General features: G+C 53.8%; 1 protein-coding gene across 1 annotated transcript; it reads left to right on the top strand.

The window, feature by feature from the left end:
* The first annotated feature begins 23 nt into the window (after positions 1-23).
* On the top strand, positions 24-13,673 carry KCNK17 (potassium two pore domain channel subfamily K member 17). The gene is made up of 5 exons (XM_032253623.1): positions 24-511; positions 3,398-3,512; positions 8,392-8,552; positions 8,874-9,048; positions 12,928-13,673. Exons 1-5 carry the CDS (start codon positions 269-271, stop codon positions 13,236-13,238), a joined length of 1,005 nt encoding a protein of 334 aa, XP_032109514.1. The 5' UTR covers positions 24-268; the 3' UTR covers positions 13,239-13,673.
* The last annotated feature ends 7,044 nt before the right edge of the window (positions 13,674-20,717 follow it).

Below are 20,717 nucleotides of genomic sequence, written 5' to 3'. Positions count from 1 at the left end.
CTTTCTCCTTCTTCCTGGCCTAAACCTAGTGGGTGGGCACTGCGCACACATTTGAGGCGGGGCCAGATGTCCACAGTTCAGAGCCTCTTTTTGTCCCTGGGATTGGATCCCAAGGCTGGGTGGGGCCAGGCTGTCCCATTCCCCAGCACTCCTCCTCCCCAGGCACCCGCAGGCGTTTGCGAGAGGAGATACGAGCTGGGCTCCTGGCCGTTTCCTTCCCCGGGTCCTTGTCCACCGCTCCAGGCTCCAGCTCCCCGCCTCTCCCACTATGTACCGACAGCGAGCCCGGACGGCTCCCAAGGGCAGGGTCCAGGGCTGCGGCTGCGTGATGTCCAGCACCGTGCTCCTGCTGCTCGCCTACCTGGCTTACCTGGCGCTGGGCACCAGCGTGTTCTGGACGCTGGAGGGCCGCGCGGCGCAGGACTCCAGCCGCAGTTTCCAGCGCGACAAGTGGGCTCTGTTGGAGAACTTCACCTGTCTGGACCGCCCAGCGCTGGACTCGCTGATCCGGGTCAGGGACGAGCAGCGTCTGCCCGGGCGCGGCGGGATGGGGTAGGGGGCCGCAGGGTGCACAGGCCGAGGGCGCGGGGGCCTGCTCAGGCCCTGGTCAGGGAAACGTCGGGAACCTAGACGCGAGCACAACGGGGATGGGCGTTTCTGCGCTGGGACCAGAGGGTTGGGGGACCTCGGAGGAAAAGACCCCCCCTCTAGCGAGAGGACTGCGAAAAGCCGGGCTGAGTCCTCCTTGGGGGTGAGAAGGCGTGTTGGCCCTACTGGGAGGCAGATCCAAATTTAGGGGCGAGGACGAGGAAGGCAGGGAGCGCGCGCCCCCAGCCCCGCCCGCCTGTCCCGGGAAAGGTCGCCTTGGGCTTGCTGGGCGAAGGACTAAAGGCCACACCTGGCCGCTTCCAGAGGGAGAACCTAGGCGCACATTTGCTAATTGGGGGCTGGTACGGCAGGGGCGGTGAGTCTAAGGATGCGCAGGATCTCGGCCGCGGCCTCAGGACCCTGGGGGACGGCGCGCTTCTCCGGGATGGTGGGTGGAATGGTCCCGAGGCGTGCTGGCCGGGGCCACCAGCAACTCAGAGAGGGGGCTTGAGTTTCGAGACGAGGGCGGACGCAGGGCCGCTCGCTGGCTGAACCCGCCTGACTCCGAGGGCTTGGCGCGCCGCCGTTGCCGCCACCGCGCGGATGCCCGCAAGGGCTGAAGGCGGGGTTTGGGGGAGGATGCAGAGGTGACTGAGCAGAGGCTCCTCGAGGGTGGGACTCAGCGAGGCGGAGGAGGCTGGGGAGGGTTCTAGGGGTGGCGCATCTTCCGACTGCAGCGACGCCAGACTGGCAGCTGCTCAATTCGGCGGAGGCATTGATGTCTCGGGCCCTGGCTTGGTTTTCCACCCGGTCCAAGAGCCCAGAGTCCAGACACCTGCGCGCCAGCCCAGAATCCCCGCCTTGCAGTCCCAGTGGCTCCTCCACCCAGTCTTCAGCCCAAAGCCATTCCCGGAAGGTGGCAGGGAACCTTGCCAGGGTGGGAAAGGACCCAGCATGGAGCGGAAATGGTGTTCTGAACCCTCGGACTAGGCGGATTCGGTGAGGTCGGGAGCTAGGCAGGGCCAGGCCTATCTCTACTAAGGACCTAAAGTGCTTCCTCCAGCTCCCCACCTGCAGACTTCTGCAAATACAGCCCAACTGCTGGGCCCTGGTGCCGAAGCTGCCTGCCATTGCCCTTGCAAAGGTGGTGAACTTCAGTTACAAGCAGCCTGGGCCCAGGGAGATGACTGACGGTGATGGTAATAACAGTAAATGCTTCTGTGGCGCTTACTGTGTACCAGGCACTGTTCCTAGTGCTTTACCTGTATTCACGCGTTTCATTCTCACCACTCTCACAGGTGGGTACCGTTTTTATCATCCTGTTTCAGAGGTGAAGAAACTGAGGCTCAGAGAGGTTCAATACAAATGCATGGCTACATAGCCAAGCTGGAGCTATTTACCACCACGAGTACTGCTTCAGTGGGGACCTGTGAATGTGGGTGCTTCCCAGCCAGGCTGTAATCTCTTTGGGCTTTTCCTCCAACTCCCTCCATCCCTGTCTCACCCCCTTCCTCAGCCCTCCTGTGACTTCAGCCATCTCCAGGAATAAGGATGTGGTATCCAGCCCAGATCTTCTTTCTGAGCACTAGATATGTACATGCAACTTATCAGATTCCTCAAGGCCAAGAGCAAGTGGTCCTCCTCCTCCCAGCCCTGCTCCTCCACCTGTCCTAAATCTCGATTGTCTGCCCCATGTCCACACGCCCTCACAATCCTCTGCAACATCTCCTTTACTGCCCATACTAAATAGGCCCAGAGGCCTGAGCTTCTGAATATCTCCTCTCTGTTCTTCCTAGACCACTGTATGCCAGGAGGCAGGCCAGGGCCTATCACTCACCTCTGCAGGAGTCTCTCCCCTCTGGTCAACCCCTTCTGTACTGCCAGCTGTCACAGAGCACACAGACCAGATCCTACCTCCCCTTTGTTCAGTGACCTTGGATGAGACCTGCCACTTCATGCCTGGTATGACAGAGCCAAGCACAGCGTGGCCTCAATCATTTCTCACCAGTCTCCCTAATCTAGGTCAGGCAGTCTCACCTCCCAGCCTCTGCACTGCTGTCCCATCTACCTAAATGTCCTTCCACCAGAAGCAGTTCTACCTGACCCTAAAGAAAGGCCCAGCTAAAACACCACCTCCTCTGTGAGTCCTCTGCTCCTACCCAAATGAGAACAAACACCCTTCTTCCCCAGAGTCCTACAACATTATATGCCTAGTAATGATGATGGTAGCAACTGCTATCACCATGTGCCAGGTACTGTTCTAAGTCTACACATAATACCTTAGTTAACCCTCGCAAGTCTATAAAGTAGGTACTATTTGTATTACCATTCTACAGGTAAGGAAATTGAGACACAGAGAGAAGTTGAGCAATTTGCCCAGGATTGTGTAGCTGCACTGCCTCCTTTATGCCCAAAGTGACATTGACTCCATCATATTAGAGTTAATTAGGTTTACCTGAGGGCTGCGGTCGTGTCTCTCGTGGTCATGTCCCCTAAAGCACCACGAATCATGCCTGACCTAGTGTTTGTTGCAGGAATGGGAGTAAGCAGGGGAGAAAATGAGTGGTTGGTTTCCTGGGACTCCATCCTGACCTAGGCCCTGGGCAAAGCGTCGGGAAGAAGCTGTCCACATGGTAGCTGAGCCCTTAGTTAGAGGAGTAGAGTCTCCTTACCCTGGTGGGCTGGGATTGAAGAGTAATTGTGAGGGCTGTGTGTGTGTGTGTGTGTGTGTGTGTGTGTGTGTGTGTTATGGGGTGCAGGAAATCCATCACCCCACAGAGCCTGGTGATCACTGCAGCCTCTTCCCCAGGACATCATCCAAGCATACAAAAATGGTGCCAGCCTCCTCAGCAACACCACCAGCATGGGGCGCTGGGAGTTCGTGGGTTCCTTCTTCTTTTCTGTGTCTACCGTCACCACCATTGGTAAGGGCGGGATGGGGTTGGGGGAATGGGGTGGGGAAGGAGGCAGCTCTCTGAGAGGCGGCAGGCTGGTTGCCTTTTGGAGGGGTTACCTAGAGCCTCATGACTCCAAGTGCAGTCCAGCTCTGTGGCATGTACACCACCTGGGAGCAGGCTGGGGCTTCACTGCAGACCTGCTGACTCAGCCTCTGCATCTCATCCAGGTCCCCAGGGGATTCATATGCACTGCTGGAGTTCGACAAACACTGCTCTAGGGGATTTCTGCCCCACGTGGCCTTTCAGGAAATAGAAGTCTCCCAGCACAGTGAGAAACATGTCTCTGGGCACTGCAAGGGTTCCAACCTCCTCAGCGGAGCCCACCCAACATTGAGCCCTGGGGTTCGTGGTCAGGAGAAGTGGCGGGGCTGGGGGGATATTAGGAAGGAAGAAGGAGTAGAAATCCAAAGAAAGGGCGGGGTGCTGCGGCTCAAGCCTGTAATCCCAGCACTTTTGGAGGCTGAGGTGGGCAGATCACCTGAGGTTGGGGGTTTGAGACCAGCTTGACCAACACGGAGAAACCCTGTCTCTACTAAAAATACAAAATTAGCCAGGTGTGGTGGCGCATGCCTGTGATCCCACTAGTCGGGAGGCTGAGGCAGGAGAATCGCTTGAACCTGGGAGGCAGAGACTGTGGTGAACCAAGACCACACCATTGCACTCTAGCCTGGGCAACAAGAGTGAAACTCCTTCTCAAAAAAAAAGAAAAAAAGAAAAAGAAATCCAGTGAAAGAGCTTTAGATCTCCCTGTTTCTCGGCCCTGGGGGAGATGGCCATTCTCTCTATCTCCCTGTCTCCAGACCCCATTCCCACAGGCCTCTCTTCAGCTTGCACTCCTCATCGTCATGCTCCCCACACACAGGGACACCTGGGCTAACCCTGCCCTGCAGAAGAGCTGAGGTAGAGTTTGTTTGAAGAGGGTGCGGAGGGGCTGTTGTTCAGAGAAGGAGAAGAGCAGGCTAGATCCCTGAAGTTCTGAAACCCATGGAATTATGCACGTTGGGCCACCCAGATCCTTCTGCCCTAGCCCCTGCATGACACAGAACATGCCACCAGGTGGCAGACTGATATCACCCGTGACTTGGGCTATGGCCTCCCAGCTCCCGGCCAGCCAGGATCCTCTCTCCAGGACACCAGTATCCCAGCCTCCCTGCAGGGTGGGGTAAGGCAAGAGCATCCAGAGGATTCTCCATCTAGTTTTAAATTGTCCAGTACTTCTTGGAGGCAGACCTCAGGGCTACATGGAAGCTTGGGCAATCCCTGAGACAGGCATGCTTGGGAGGCACCTCAGATTCCATGGGTCTTGAGCCCCTGAAGGACTGGCAGGATGGGCTGATTCATCGTTTACATCCCCAGGATCTATTACAAGGGTCTATTACAAGGCCCGGCATACAGCAGGTGCTCAATAAATACTGCCACGTTAAGGAGTCCCATTAAATATGCTTTCACCCAGCGTATACTGAGTTCCAGGGTGGCAGACCTTAAAGCACAGTCACCATCGGCCAGGCTTCCCAGATCTGAGGGTCCTTTAGTCTGTAAACCCCACACTTCCCACCCTCTTCCCCAGGCCTGTGGCTTTGGCCCACCAAATTCAGGGTTTTGCCTCCTCTCTTCCCAGCTCTACCACTCCGAGCCTGGATTATGCCTCTGTCCTTTCCTACCACTCAGTTTCAGCCAGCTGTGAGAGTGACGAGGGCAGAGAGAGGAGGGCCCTTTCCCATTCCTGCCACACAGTACACTGAAGAAACACCTGAGGTCTTTTGTACTAGGCACTGTGCTGGGCACTTTGCCGTTTAAGATTTTAATTTGTCGCCGGGCGCGGTGGCTCACGCCTGTAATCCCAGCACTTTGGGAGGCCAAGGCGGGTGGATCACGAGGTCAAGAGATCGAGACCATCCTGGTCAACATGGTGAAACCCCGTCTCTACTAAAAATACAAAAAATCAGCTGGGCATGGTGGCGCGTGCCTGTAATCCCAGCTACTCAGGAGGCTGAGGCAGGAGAATTGCCTGAACCCAGGAGGCGGAGGTTGCGGTGAGCCGAGATTGCACCATTGCACTCCAGCCTGGGTAACAAGAGTGAAACTCTGTCTCAAAAAAAAAAAAAAAAAAAAAAGATTTTAATTTGTCATATGGCAACTCCCCAGGATAGCTCTTATTATTTTCTTACTTTATTTATTTTACGTTATTTTTTTTTGTAGCAGAGTCTCTCTCTGTCGCCCAGGCTGGAGTACAGTGGCATGATCTCAGCTCACTGCAACCTCCACCTCCCAGGTTTAAGAGATTCTCCTGCCTCAGACTCCCCAGTGGCTGGGATTACAGGTGCCCACCACCACGCCCAGCTAATTTTTGTACTTTTAGTAGAGACAGGATTTTATTACGTTGGCCAGGCTGGCCTCAAACTCCTGACCTCAAGTAATTCACCCGCCTCAGCCTTCCAAAGTGCTGGGATTACAGGCGTGAGCCACCGGGCCCAGCCTATTTTCTTGTCACAGATAGGGACACCGTGGCACAGAGATGTTGCACAATCTCCCCCAGGTCACACGGCTAGTGAGCAGCAGAGTTGTCTAGCCATTGCGAAGTGAACAGGAGGGGAGGAGCGAGGGTTCTGTTCTGTGACTCGGACCTCACGTGCATTCACATACAGATGGGGGAATTGAGAGAGAGAGGGAGAGGCAGGTGGGAGATGAGGTTCATCTGGAATGCCACAAGAGAAGAGGAGGTATTCTGAGAGGCACAGCAGAAGGCAGCCTCCTCAGCAACCCCATTACCCTGGGGCCAGCACCCTCTAAGGGCGGTACTTTCCAAGCCCTAAAACAAATGCTTCCGGGCCAGTAGGACAGGCCTGAGCCCAGAAATCACTCATCTATGAACTCCATTCCTGGCTTGTTCATGGGTTCTCTCATTTATTCATCCATTTGTTCAACAAATAAATTGAAGGCCAGGCACGGTGGCTCATGCCTGTAATTCCAGCACTTTGGCAGGCCAAGGCAGGTGGATCACATGAGGCCAGGAGTTCGAGACCAGCCGGGACAACACGGTGAAACCCTGTCTCTACTAAAAATACAAAAATTAGCCAGAAGCAGTAGCGGGTGCCTGTAGTACCAGCTACTTGTGAGGCTGAGGCATGAGAATCGCTTGAGCCCAGGAGGCGGAGGTTGCAGTGAGCTAAGATCATGCCACTGCACTCCAGCCTGGGCAATAGAGCAAGACTCTGTCTCAAAAAAAATAACTAAGTAAATAAATATAAATAGATAAGTAAATTGAGTACCTAGTATGGGCCAGACACTGGTGCTGAGGATGCAATGGTAACCAAAATTAGCAAGTCCTTGCCCCTGGGGAGTTGACATTCTAGTGTGAGGAGACACACAATAAACACATGCATGGACAATAATCAGGTAATGGGGTGTGCTTAGAGAAAAGTAAAGCTAGTTAAAGCGGTCTCATAATGATGGGGGCACCTATTGTAGGTGGGGTGGCCATTCAAGGACTCGCTGATACTGTAACATTGAAGTAGAGACATGAGTCAAATGATGGAGCAAATTGCAGCTATCTGAGGACAGAACCCTCTGCCAGTGAATGCAAAGGCCCTGAGGTGGGAGTGTGACTTGTGTGTTTGGAGGGCAATAAGGAGGTCCAGGTAGGTGGAGAGGGTTGGAAACAGGAGCTGCATTCGGAGAGAGTACAGATGAGCCCAATCATAGATGGATTTGCAGGGTCCTTGCAGGATGCCCAGAGATCCCAGCAAGGTAAAAGGTGGCAGCCAGGAGACATGCTGAAGTGAGAGGTGGCTTGGATGGGGCCATGGCTACCCAGTGTTCAATGGGCAGGTTCATTGACATCCACTGTCATTAGATGATGACCTAATCAAGTTTGCATTTTAGTAAGACGAGACAGTGGTGGTGATCAAGAAGGGTGGAAGCAGGGCTGGAGGAGCAAAGAATGTCCAAGGGGATAGAGTCTTTTTTAAACATCTCTTTTTTCCCTAGCTTCCCCCTTCCCTATCTTCATGATCAGAGACCCCCAACTTCTACCTCCCCTAGGCAGCTGATGACTCACCATCTGTCCCTCTGTCCCACTGAGACTTATGAGGGAGCCCATTGTGCTAGTTTGGGTCCTCCAGGAATCAGATATCAAGACAGAATTAGATGCACAAGAGATATATTGAGGGGAGCCTTTGAAGGATAAAAGAGAAGGAGCAGGAATTAATGGCAAAAGCCTCAGACTGCAAGCAGGACTGATAACTGTGAAAGGAAAGAGGGAAGGAAGGAGACTGGAATGGGAAGAGCTGCTCACTGCAGTGCAGCTGTGAGAAAGTCTGGGACAGGCCATGGGGATCCCCGAGCAAAAGGTGCCTGCAAAAGGAGTGCTGCACTGGACAGGGATGCCCCACTGTGTCCAGGCATGGCTGGGAGTGGCGTGGAGACAACATGGCCTAGCCTGAATGGTGCAGTAGATCCTGGGAGTGCAGCAGCTGGAGGCTCTGCCCCCTCCAGCATCCCTCTGCCCATCCAGAGAGAGGACATGAAGAGAGGAAGAGGAGACTCACACTTGATGGATTTCAGCTCATGTGTGCAGCTTAGCCTCCTAGAGCTTCTCCGGACTGTGGAATATGGCACATAATTCTGATTTGGAAGGATGGTTTCGAGGGTGAACTAAGGGAATGAATATACAGGGCACCCTGTGCAGAGCCCAGCATGGAAAAGGAGGGCCTTGGTAAGTGTCAGCTGCTCACATCTGCAGTGGGTTAGAATGAGGGCCCTGGGGGTTGGGCCCAGGAGTGGGGCTGTGGTGGCAAGTGGACAGGGCTGGGCTGGAAAGATCCCCTGAGTGGCCCTCTCGCCTCAGGCTATGGCAACCTGAGCCCCAACACGATGGCCGCCCGCCTCTTCTGCATCTTCTTTGCCCTCGTGGGGATCCCGCTTAACCTCGTGGTGCTCAACCGACTGGGGCATCTCATGCAGCAAGGAGTAGACCGCTGTGCCAGCAGGCTGGGGGTCACCTGGAAGGTGAGGAGGCTGCTGGACAGGGGGATGGGTCACTTCTAGAATGAGGGGCTGCTGTGGGAATTGGGGTCACCAGTGACAAGAGGTGGGAGCAGGGTTTACTGGTGGGGATGTGATGAGATCGGGGTCACTGCCCAGAATAGGATCCTCAGTGAAAAAGGGCGTTAGTGGTAGAGACGGGGTGGGACTGGGCAGACAGGAAGGACATGGGGTACAGGCGCCAGGCAGGGAACCTGGAGAACGCAGACCAAGTGAAGAGCCCTCTCAGCTCCCAAGCATGGGGTGAAGGCCACAGGAGGCCTGGGGACGCTGTTGCACCTACAGGACCCGGGCAAGGCACAGTGGCTGGCAGGCTCTGGCGCCCTCCTCTCGGGCCTCCTGCTCTTCCTGCTGCTGCCGCCACTGCTCTTCTCCCACATGGAGGGCTGGAGCTACATGGAGGGATTCTACTTCTCCTTCATCACCCTCAGCACTGTGGGCTTCGGCGACTATGTGATTGGTGAGATCCCAGCAGGCATTCGGGTGGTCGGGTTGGGGGAGATTTGGCTGCCTGCACCTCTCACTCATCTGTTCCCGCAGCTGGGGCATCTGCTGTGTGCGTGCCATGTGGGGGTTTTTAAGCTCAAAGTCTGGAGACACTGTCCTACCCACCTTTGTTGTGTGACGGGGCTGAGGTCACTCCTACCCGCCTTGACCAGCACTGAGAGGTCCTCACATGTCCGCGAGCCCACCTGTTGTGCTTAGAGCTCTCCACACGATGGGAGTCCCCACCTCCCTCCCCAGTCCATTCCGTCCTTGCCCCTTCCCCACTTCGCTCCATTCCGTTCCGCACTTCGCACTTCGGTCTCCCTTCTCCACTTCGCTCTGTTCCCATGGAGCGCCAATCGGTCCCACTGCTCCTGGGCTGGAGGGCACATTCCCCGGGGATCTGGCAATAGAGTCAGGGAGACTCCTGGAACCCCGGCCTCCCCAGAGCCCTGTGGGCGAACACTTGGCAGGCAGATTCTGAGTGCCAGCAAGAAAGGACCTTATGGTCATTGGACCTAGGGCGGGTTTAATCAATGGCACTACCGCACCTAGACAAGACACAGGCCCCAGAAGCCACCAGCCTTGCAGAAGCAGGCTGAGGCCGATGCCCAGCAGGTGGCAGTAGAGGGACATTCTGTGCAGTGGCGGAGTGGCTGCGCCCCAGCTCTGCCTCATCACTGCCCCTCCCCGTCCCCGAAGGTGTCAGTGGCACCACCACTGCGCCAGCCTGGAGGGTCTTTGTGCCTTCCCTCTGATCCCCGGCTCTGGGGAGGAGGCCTTGCCCTTCTTCACTCGTTCACGACAGAACCAAGCCTGGAAGAATGAAGTTTTACCAATGTCACAATCAGCTCACTCCTCAGGCAACCTAGGCCAACAACTGTCACCCCCACTTTCCCGAGGAGGAAACTGAAGCTCAGAGAGGCTGAGCCATGTGCCCGAAATTGCACAGCTAGCAAGATGTGAATCCTCATCTATTTGACTCCAAAATTCATGCACTTTCCAGACCATCTAAAATGTCTCCTCTCTGGGCCTCAGTGTTCCTGCCTGTAAAATGAGGTGATCCCTAGAGCCCCTCAGCGCCTTCTAGCCTCTGTTTGCAATGTCCCCAGGAAGAGGGGTCTCATGTTGGGGCCTCACGCTGTCCCCTTCTTGATCTTCCTCATCCTAGGAAGTCTGTTGCTCTGGAAGGAAATTCTTGGGAATATTTCTTACAACTGGGTCATGTTCCCACCTTTACCCTCAGAGTAGAGAGATGTGTCTGAGGAGAACTGAGCCCAGAAGCTCCAAGAGCCATACCTGCACCCTCGCAGCTCAGAGTATGATTCTTAGATCTGTCATTTCTTCTCTATTTCCACTGCCATTTCCCTGGTTCAGGCAGGATTGTTGCATACAGCTGCACAGGTTGAGCACTGCACAATCCTACGGTTTTGCTACTCACACAGAGCATAGTAAGGACGGCACCCACGCAGGTGTGCAACCTCTCTCCTTGACCCCTGTTGGCCCTTATGACCTTTAAAAACTACAAAGGCTGTGATGTCACCTGCCCAACTCCTCTGAAGACCTTCATTGTTTTCCTATAGTTTTAGGATAGAGTCCAAAATCTATAACCCCCTCTCTCCTACCAATACAACCTGACTGAGGAGACCCGGCCCAAATGGGGCACAGATAGGCAAGACCACTCCTGCCCAGCGGCCACTGTAGTTGGCAGAGCTGCCCCTGTTTCACCACATCTCTGGAGATTTCCTACCTCCTGGGCCCCTCTGCAACCATGGCAGTGCCTCATAGCAGGTCACCACAATGTGAGCCCCAACTGCTTCCCCTGCAAGGGATCTTCCTTATACAGAAGGAAACACAGAGGCCTGCGGGAGGGAAGGGAGTTGCCTAAGGTCACAGAGCAAGTGAATCAGGGCCAGTCTAGGACAAACTCCCAAGCCTGGGCCTGTCATACCACCTATACTTCGGAGTCTTCCGTGCCTATTCCTCAAATCTCTCAGCTGTCCTTGCCCTCCAGCAACAGGGACAAGCCCTTTCTTGGATGGGGGTACTGAGGTCCACCACTCGGCTACTGGGTGTTCAACATCCCTGCATCAGCAGCCGCAACAGGGGCTGTCTTCACAGCCACTCCTCTGCCTGAAGGCTGTGGCCAGAGCCGCCCCCAGGTCCCAGCCGGCTGCTCCTCCCCGGCTCCCAGAGCCCTCGTGCCTCCCAATTGCATTTGCAGCTCAGTTGAGCGCCTTGCCAGCTGCCAGGTCTCCTGCCACTTATGATTTCAGCTTACAAAAATGGAATAAAAAGGGAGAAGATCGCCTCCTCCCCTCTGTCGCCAGGAGCAAGCCAAGCTGGCGGGTGGCAGGGCCAGAGGGCCGGCTCACTGCCTGATCTCATTTGGGACCGTCAGCGGAATCATGGCCCCATAACCCAATCAACCGAATCCAATCCCAGCTGCTGCCAGGCAGCAGAGGTCAGCTCCCAGGCAGCAACCTCACACCCATGTGGGGGGTCCTAGAGAGGGGGCCCAGCCTTGGGGGACCTGGAGAGAGAGGCTGTCTTGGGGCCAGCAAGACAGGATAAGGAGTTGACAGAGGCATGGCACAGGGAACAAAGACAGAAAAGGATGTCAAAGAAATAGAAGGGGACATCTCTACTCTTTGAATGATTCCACTCTGATGAGGGAGACAAAGCAGGCCTCCAGGGAGGGAATTAAATGATAGAGCAAGTCCTTGGCAAGATTCATCTAAGATGCACAGCAGCTCCCATCAGTCCCTGCCCTTGGCCATTACTTACCCAGCACCAGCTTCTTTGGGGGCATCTGGTGGTGAATGAAATAAGCAACCACCTACAGGCCTTGGGCATCTGTCATGAGCCAGGCACCATTCTGAGCCCTTGAGCTGTAGCATCCCGTGTGATCCTCCCAACATTCACAGGTGGGGACTCTTACTGTCTGCATTTTATAGATGATGAAGTAACTTTCCCAGCAGGTGCACATGGGCCATATGTTAACAGAGGAACCCGACGTGGTCCGTAGGGAGCAATGTCTGAACTGAGGTCTGCAGGATGAGGGAAGGTAACCAGGCCAAGAAAAATGGAAAATTGAAGAGCATTTGGAGCTGGGAGGCCACAAGTACAAAGGCCCAGAGGCAGGAAGAATGACAGATGGAGAAACGGGAAGAAGACCAGAATGGCCAGGCAGTCAGAGGGGAGAGGTGTACTGCAGACACGGGCAGAGGGCCTTGGGGATTTGGACTTCATTCTAAAAGCCAAAGGGACACAGTCATATTCCCCATCTCACAGGTAAAGGAGGTTCAGACAGGTGACTGAAGAACTGAGGCAGAATACATATTCCAGTGGTTCCCTTATTCTTCCCAAATCCCCTGACTCCAGCAAGCTGCCTCCTTTCAGATATGAGAAAACCAAGCAGCCCGGCAGACAATAGGGTGGACATCAGAATCCCCTGGAGTCTTGTTAAAATGCAGATTGATGGGCTTACCCCTAAAGTTTCTGATCCAGTAGGTCTGGGGTAGGGGCCCCATCATTTGCATTTCCAACAAGCTCTCAGGGATGCTGATGCTGCCGCCCGCAAGGACCACACTTTGAGAACTGCTAGGATGGAGCATAAACAGATTCCCTCAGAAAAGCAAAGAGGAAATGTAGCTCCCAAACCCAAGCACCAATCCAGGGAGGCTTTGTGGAATCCTTTGGAGGTGACCATGAATCTAGGAATCTCCATGTTCTGTCCCACTGACCCCTCAAACTTGCTCAGATGAATCAAACCCTGTATCCCTGTGTCTGCTTGGGGAATGTGGTCCTGACTTTCCCAGGCCTCCATCCTCTGACCTTGCCTCTTCCCCAGGGATGAACCCCTCCCAGAGATACCCACTGTGGTACAAGAACATGGTGTCCCTGTGGATCCTCTTTGGGATGGCATGGCAGGCCTTGATCATCAAACTCATCCTCTCCCAGCTGGAGATGCCAGGGCGGGTGTGTTCCTGCTACCACCACAGCTCCGAGGAAGACTTCAAGTCCCAAACCTGGAGACAGGGCCCAGAGAGGGAGCCAGTGTCCCCCTCCCCACAGCAAGGATGCCATCCAGAGGGACCTATGGAAATCCAATGGCATCTGGAACCTTCTGTTCAGGTTGCAGGCCGTGGCAAGGACAGCTAGTTACACTCTATTCTTTGTTTGGTATTCCTCCTCAGTAGCAAGACCCCTGATTTTAACCTTGGCATATATCCTCCCAAACTAAAGACTACATTTTCCATCCACCCTTGAGGCTAGGTGCAGCTATGTGATTAAATTCTGCCCAATAGGATATACAGAGACATGTCCTGGGTGACATGGATGTGACTTTCAGGTGGGAGAAGGCATGCCCTTCTTCCCCACTTCCTTACTTTAGCTGGCTGCAATGTCGGTATGGTGGCTGGAGCTCTGGCAACCATCCTGCACCATGAAGTAGAGGCAAAGCTGGAGGTTGGTAGCACAATAAGATAGGAAGAGTTTGGATCTCTGATGACCACAGAGCCATTCCAACAAACCTGGACAGACTATCCCCAGACCTCCTTTATGTGAGAGAGAAATAAACATCTATTAGAAACACCATTATTTGGGTTTTTCTGTCATTCATAACCAAATCTAATTCTGAGTATACCCAGAGACAAAGGCAGCCTCTGAGACTGCAGCCTACACAGAGAGAAGCTACCCTCTCCGCAGGGTGAGTTTGTCCAGGGCTGGTGGCAAGAATGAATTGAAGGCTGGACCGCCAGCTCCCTGTACCTTCAGAGAGGCACCAGGTAAATTCAGTAAAGATTTGCTGATAACTCTCAGGGCTAGTATAGCCAGCAGGCAGCTGGTCTCAGTCCAGCTGCTGAATCCTTACTCTGTGGCTCATTCACACCACAGAAAAGCCAGGGGCAAGCCAGTGGGCTCCTCTTGCCTCACCCTAGCCCACTGCATTTGAAGGCTCCAACAACGGTTTGCAGAGCCAGGTAGAGTTTGCAAAGGCTACTTCTGTTTGCAGAGCATTACTGAGGTTTGCTACTAAGGCAGCACTGTGGTTCCCACCATACACACATATAAGCCCAGCCAGGAGCTCCTGGCAGTACCAGCTACCACCTGAGGTCACCTGGGGCAGCTGGGCTGTTGGCCTCAGTGGGCACCTGTGATTCCATTCCCTCCACCCATCTTTCGGGTGGTATCCCAGGGACCCTGCGAGTTCCATGTGGTCCTTCCCTGTGACCATCTTGGAACTGGGTCAGGGTCAGCCTTTTGGCCAAGGCAGGAGTAAAGGCTGTTACACCATCTCACTTGTGCCATCCATCCATCCACTTGTGTGGACCAAGGCCCGACCCAGGAGCAGCATCAGAGAGTAAACAACAGGGTCCATGCCCACTTCCTAAGGCCCACAGGCTAGACAGAGGAAAACAGAGGGGAGGAAGAGATTGCCGAAGTGGCATGCTTTGTACTTAACACACTCCAGAAAGAGGACCTGGCAATTCAAAACTGTTCCTCCTGGGAGCAAGGAGCAGGCTAGAGTACTGGGTTTGGCACTGTGGTCCCAACTCAATCTTACCTTGGACCTCCTTGTCCTCATGCCTGGACCCACTGGACTCTCCCACGAAGGCTTCACTCCCATGCCCAGACCTACCCTCATGTGATGTTTGCCCCAGAAGGAGCCAACCTAGGCTGCTGCAGTGCCCAGAGGAAGGCTCCTTCTCCACCAGTTCCTTGTCTGCTTCACAGCCAATGAAAAGAGTAGCTGGAACTCTGAAGTCTACTCCCAGGAAGTGGGAAGGGGAGTGGGGAGGGTACGAAGGTGAATAGGGTAGGGACAGGGGTGTTAAGAAGCCATAGTGGTAGCCACCTGGAGAGGTCTGGATGTGGGAAAGGTACAAAAACAGAGTATCAGACCTCAGTTCAGAAATCACAGAATAGAATGGACAGTGAGGCCACAAGCAAGAAGGAGGGGATAGGAGTGATGAGAATATGATGAAGGCAGGTCGAGAAAAGTTGTTGCACGGGCTGCAGTAAGGAACTCGTTGCTTCTGTCCACCTCGTCCAGGCCACCCAAGGCCTGGAGGAGGAAAGAAAGGGGTGCCCTCAGAGCGTGGCCCCTAAGGGTGCTGAGTTTGGAGCCAGATGCTTGTGTTGAAATCCTGGTGCCACTGCTTGCCGGCTCTGTGACCCTGGGCAAATCTTGCATCTGCAATTCGTTTCCTCTGCAACACGAAGATAAGAGCAGCTTCCTTCTAGTAACTGTGTGCCGCAAGGACAGAGAAGTGTGTATGTCAGCCCCGGGGAGGCGCCACGTGCGTTTCAGCCGTCATCATCATTCTTGGCCAGACCGAGTGGACCAGAACAGAAGAAAGCAGATGCTCTGCAGGGCGGTGGCTACAAGGCAGGCGGCACCTTGGCTGACCCTCTCTTAGGGCCGGCCAGGCAGGCGGGCTGAGCAAGCAGTGACGCAGGATGGGGCCCTGCCCTTGGGGGGCTCCCAGGCTGATACCATTGCTTTTCTGGCCAGGATAAGGCAAGTGGACACGCGTGACTCACAGGGAGCCTCGAGGCGGAGACTGGGAAGTGAGTGCCGCGTGTGCAAATGTAGCACCCGGGACTGCCCACTGAGGGTCCCACCATGCCGGGAACAGGCAGATCTCCGGCCCCCGGGGCCACCTCTGCCCTCCCTCCCTGACCAGTGAGGCGAGATCAGACTCCACATCACAGGGTGGTCCCCTTTAAAACAGCGGCATCTTTTATCCTTACTGTCATTATATATTATTGTAATTATTATTAACTGTTAGCATGTATTCGATGCTTATGTGCCAGGCGCTGCTCTAAGCTCTTTACTTGTAGTAAGTGATTTACTCCTCCCATCGACTTTGTAAGAAAAGAACTGTTATTTGTAATGCTATTTTATCAAAGGGAAAGGAGACCCTCAGTGGATGTTAAGAAGGAAGGTAGCCACCTGTTCCCGTGGGTCATCACAGGAGTTGTCGCTGGCCCTCTGCAAGGGATAAGTTCCCCTGGCCTGAGAGGCAGGGACACTCTTCCTTTAACCCCTGTGTGATCTCAACCAGCCACTCCCTTTTCTGTGCCTCAGTTTCCTCACCCATAAGAGAGGGGGCTGGCATCAGGGAGTCTGAATCTTTCTTCTACTTCCTCTGCCTTGGACAGGATTGTTATAATTAACATGTTTCAGAAGGGCAGTTCCCAGCCCCACCCATCTCAATCCTCCTGGGCCTGTGTTAAGCATTTGGATCCAAGGAAGGAAGTCTCGCTCTTTCTCTTGTCTCTGTATCTGTGTCTCTCTGTCTCTCTCACTCTCTCAGATACACACATACACACACACTCACAGGATCTGGAGGCAAAGAGAAGAGGAAATCTGCACAAAATTCCCCAGTCCCTGAACCCATCCCTCGTGGCCTCTCCAAGGCTGAAGGCCTGGCTGGGGGAAGAGTATCCATTCACTTCAGGAGCCAGACCAAACAAAGGACTTGACTCTGTGGAAGCCAGAGGACTCCCACGTCAAGGACAACAGCTATGCTGAGACTCCCATCTCCAGTTCCATCAGCCCTTGCTTCACCCAGCAGCACCCCTGGGCTCTAGGCCTGGAGTGTACTGCCCTGAAGCAGGCCCCACTGACCTGCTTTCTCCACCCTCCCTAAACCACCACAGTGCTGGTCTCTACCCATGCTGCCGTCCCCAGGCCTCCCATTCCGCTGTCTGTCCCCCAGCCACCACACACAGTGCTGGTCCCAGCCTCAGCCTCACTGATGCTGTCTCCCACTCTCCAGGAGGCAGGGCTGGATCCTGAATCCCCTAACACTCCTTTGCCCCTTGCCAGCCAAAACTCATCCCCAGCTAAAATTGTCCCTCTGGGCCAAGGAGATAACCCCACCCTTCCCCACGTCCTTCTCAGCCCATTCCTAAGGGACTTTCCTCAAGATTTTCAGTCCCTCCAATCACAAAACCTCTCTCAACCTAAAGGATGCCATATCAGCCCACAGCCTGACAGCAGGAAGAGCAACCAGAGTTGGGCGCCTCCCACGCTGTGGCCCGCTCCCCACACCCCACCAGCACATCTTCCAGAAGTGTGAATGCAAAACCCTCCAGACCCTTTCCCACAGCCACGGTTGGAGCCCTCTTCCCCCTCCTTCCCCATGGGTTTAGGACCCTGTTCAGCTTTTGCCCATACTCCAACCATTCCACATCTTTATAAACCTTCATATATTCTTTCCTGGACGCAGGCAGATGTATGTCTATATGCTGGCTCTATCCCTTGCTGTGTGACATCTGAGAGGTCACATAACCTCTCTGAACCTCAGTCTCCCCATCCATAAAATGAAAATCCTAATTCCAACCTCAGGATTGTTTTGATCAGCATGGAGGAAGGGAGGTGGGGGAGTCGGTAACAGAAGAGAAAGCATCCATGTCCTACCTTTTACTTAATAGGGATCAAAAATATTTATGCCCCTCCTTTTTTCCTCCTCTTGGTCTCAAGCTCCTCCTCCTCTGCCCTCTTTCATCAGGAAGTTCATGAAGCCCAACTGTACCTTTTCCTCCAAGAAGTCCTCCTGGACCTGCCTCCCTTTTAGTCTCCAATGGACTTGGGAGGGGCAGCGAATGATGTGGGGATGGAAGAAATACATTTTTCAAGGCTCTGTCTTGGAGGGGGCAGCTCTAAGGGTCTCTAAGGGTCAGGCTATTGGCCTGGGGGCTTGGAGCCAGAGGAGAGGGTATGAGTCCTCAGCACCACGCTCATAACGCAGTAACACAACACAGTAGGTGTCACTGTGTCTTGGCTTCCTCTCTCCACCCACTCTCTGACTTTCTCTAAACCCCTGAACGCCATGCACTGTGTCACCAGGCTCCTTCTGTCTTTGACTTGCAGTTTGATCATGCCGGGGAGGGGTTGTGATGGAAGGCAGAGGAGAGAGAAGTGAGGGTTTTATCAGCCCTCTCTCTGCAGGCCATGGCTTTGGCAGTGGCTGCACTCCCAGCATTGTGGCATCAGCTGGATGAAGTGATAGCATCACCCTTGCCCTCAGCCCCAGGGTAGTAATGACTCCACACTGTGGCTGATGGCTGGGAGCCGTAGCGTCTCATGCACATGGACCTGCCCGCACTCTACACATAGTTTCTTCATTATTGGCTCTTCCATGGGCCCTTGGAAAGTGCCATCTGTGCCCAGCAAGGGCAGGACTGATCCCAACACCCAGTTCATCAATCTTTTGCTCTTTCCCTGCAGCCCACTGGTAAAAGGGGCTCAAAGTACTGAATTACAACCATGGAAGAATCAATCCAGCCACCCTGACTAGGCAGTGACTTGCTCTGAGTGATGGCAAGAGGGTGGAGACCCAGGCAGGAGGCCAGGGAGACCCTGTCACCCTTGCTTGTGGGGATAGTGACACAAGGCAAGGAACAGAAGCTCCCCCAAGCTGTGTTGTTGGGCCTGCAGAGAAGTCGGGCAAGAAGGGACAGACCATGTCCCTCGCAGGGAGCTCCCTCATCAGACTAGGGGCTCCATGGCATCAGAAACAGTGCCTCCCCCATCTGCCTAGGTGCTCCCTACGTGCAGGGGCTGTGTCTAACTCGTCTTTTCCCTGTATCCCCAATGTCTACCTCCTCAGTGCAAAACCTAGAGACACAAAAATGGATAAAATATGATCTCTGCCATCTTGCAGGGAAGCAGATTCACGTAAAAGGTCCCACCAAGCAGTGCAGTCTGTGCTGTGCTGCTGGGCCCAGGTTCAATCCCAGGCCTGTCACTCACTCCTGTTTGACCTTGGCAAATCACTCCACCTTGAGTGAACAACTCATTTCATCTTTCCTCTCATCCTCACACTGTCCTGAGAAAGTTCCAACTCCAAAGAACCCCCGCTTTTTTTTTTTTTTTGAGATGGAGTCTTGCTCTGTCACCCAGCATGAGGTTCAGTGGCATGATCTTGACTCACTGCAGCCTGCGCCTCCTAGGTTCAGGCAATTCTCCTGCCTCAGTCTCCTGAGTAGCTGGGATTACAGGCATGCACCACCATGCCCAGATAATTTTTGTGTTTTTAGTAGAGACAGGGTTTCACCATGTCAGCCAGGCTAGTCTTGAACTCCTGACCTTGTGATCCACCCACCTCAGCCTCCTAAAGTGCTGGGATTACAGGCATGAGCCACCGCACCCAGCTAGAGCCCCCTTATTTCCAGGAAAAGTGGGACACTTGTGCCCCCTCACTTAACCTTCTTGTGCCTCAGTTTCCTCAAATGTGATGTGGAAATTCTAATAGCAGTATCTGCCTTCTATCAAAACCTGTGTGTGGACGAAATGAGTTAATGTAAGTCAAGAACTTAGTGTCTTGCACAGTGCCAGTTCTATATGATTTGTCTTCTCCATTGGAATTCCCCAGAAGCAGTTCCTGGCTGCAAATAGTTTATTTGGGAATTGATTCCAAGAAGCATGGAATTAAGACAAGGGAAGAAAAAGGAAGCAATGCAGACAGCATTAATGAGCAGGTGACTGCTGTGGGCAGTTGCGCTCCTTCCCACTGGAGACTTCGGCAAGCCCTGCATAGAGCGTGGCTTACAGTTGTCCCTTCTGAGGGGTAAAGAGGCTGGGGTATATATTCCCCAAGTCCCATGCCCCATCACTTGGAGTAGAAGGGTGTTAACTCCCCAGCATTTGTGGGTTGGAAACTTGCAGAGTACGTGGGCATGATAGGCGCAGAGCAGGCAGGGCACTGTCAGCATCTGCTACATATGTGTCAACCATTCCTGTGACGTACAGAAGGCCTAAGGGCAGACAGGAACACCCGCTCAGCTGTGGGAGAGGGAAGCCAAGGCAGGAGGAGATCACATCTGGGTGAGCTTGGAAAGATATGTAGGACCCGGGCCCAGTGGCTCCTGCCTGTAATGCCAGCACTTTGGGAGGCTGAGGCAGGCGGATCACCTGAGGTCAGGAGTTTGAGACAAGCCTGACCAACATGGTGAAACCTTGTCTCTACAAAAGTACAAAAAATTGCCCAGCATGGTGGTGGGCTCCTGTAATCCCAGCTACTAGGGAGGCAGAGGCAGAAGAAGCACTTGAGCCTGGGAGGCGGAGGTTGCAGTGAGCCAAGATCATATCACTGCACTCCAGCCTAGGCAAGAGAGCAGTTCTCCATCTCAAAATAAAATAAAATAATAATAATAATGTATTTAGGCCAGGGATGGTGGCTCATGCCTGTAATCCCAGCACTTTGGGAGGCTGAGGCAGGTGGATCACCTGAGGTCGGGAGTTTGAGACCAGCCTGACCAACATGAAGAAACCCCATCTCTACTAAAACTACAAAAATAGCTGGACTTGGTGGTGAGCACCTGTAATCCCAGCTACTTAGGAGCCTGAGGCAAGAGAATCGCTAGAACCTGGGAGGCAGCTGTTGCGGTGAGCCGAGATCGTGCCATCACACTCTAGCCTGGGCGAAAAGAGCCAAACTCCATCAGAAAGACAGATGAAAGAAAGGAAGGAAGGAAGGAAGGAAGGAAGGAAGGAAGGAAGGAAGGAAGGAAGGAAGGAGAGAGAGAAAGAGAGAGAGAAAGAAAGAAGAAAGAAAGAAAGAAAAAGAAAGAAAGAAAGAAGAAAGAAAGAAAGAAAGAAAGAAAGAAAGAAAGAAAGAAAGAAAG

The sequence above is a fragment of the Sapajus apella genome, unplaced genomic scaffold (assembly GCF_009761245.1).
Source record: "Sapajus apella isolate SASKATOON/1434 unplaced genomic scaffold, GSC_monkey_1.0 scaffold83, whole genome shotgun sequence".
Taxonomy (NCBI): Eukaryota; Metazoa; Chordata; class Mammalia; order Primates; family Cebidae; genus Sapajus; species Sapajus apella.
Note: the sequence above shows the minus strand (reverse complement) of the source record. Positions and strands in the feature narration are given on the sequence as shown.

What these genes read in the sequence shown, in the direction of transcription:
- KCNK17 (XM_032253623.1), top strand. Translation starts at nt 269, where the DNA reads ATGTACCGACAGCGAGCCCGGACGGCTCCCAAGGGCAGGGTCCAGGGC. An exon ending in GTCTACCGTCACCACCATTG is followed by an intron (nt 3,513 to 8,391) that starts GTAAGGGCGGGA and finishes CTCTCGCCTCAG; the next exon opens with GCTATGGCAACCTGAGCCCC. An exon ending in CTTCGGCGACTATGTGATTG is followed by an intron (nt 9,049 to 12,927) that starts GTGAGATCCCAG and finishes CCTCTTCCCCAG; the next exon opens with GGATGAACCCCTCCCAGAGA.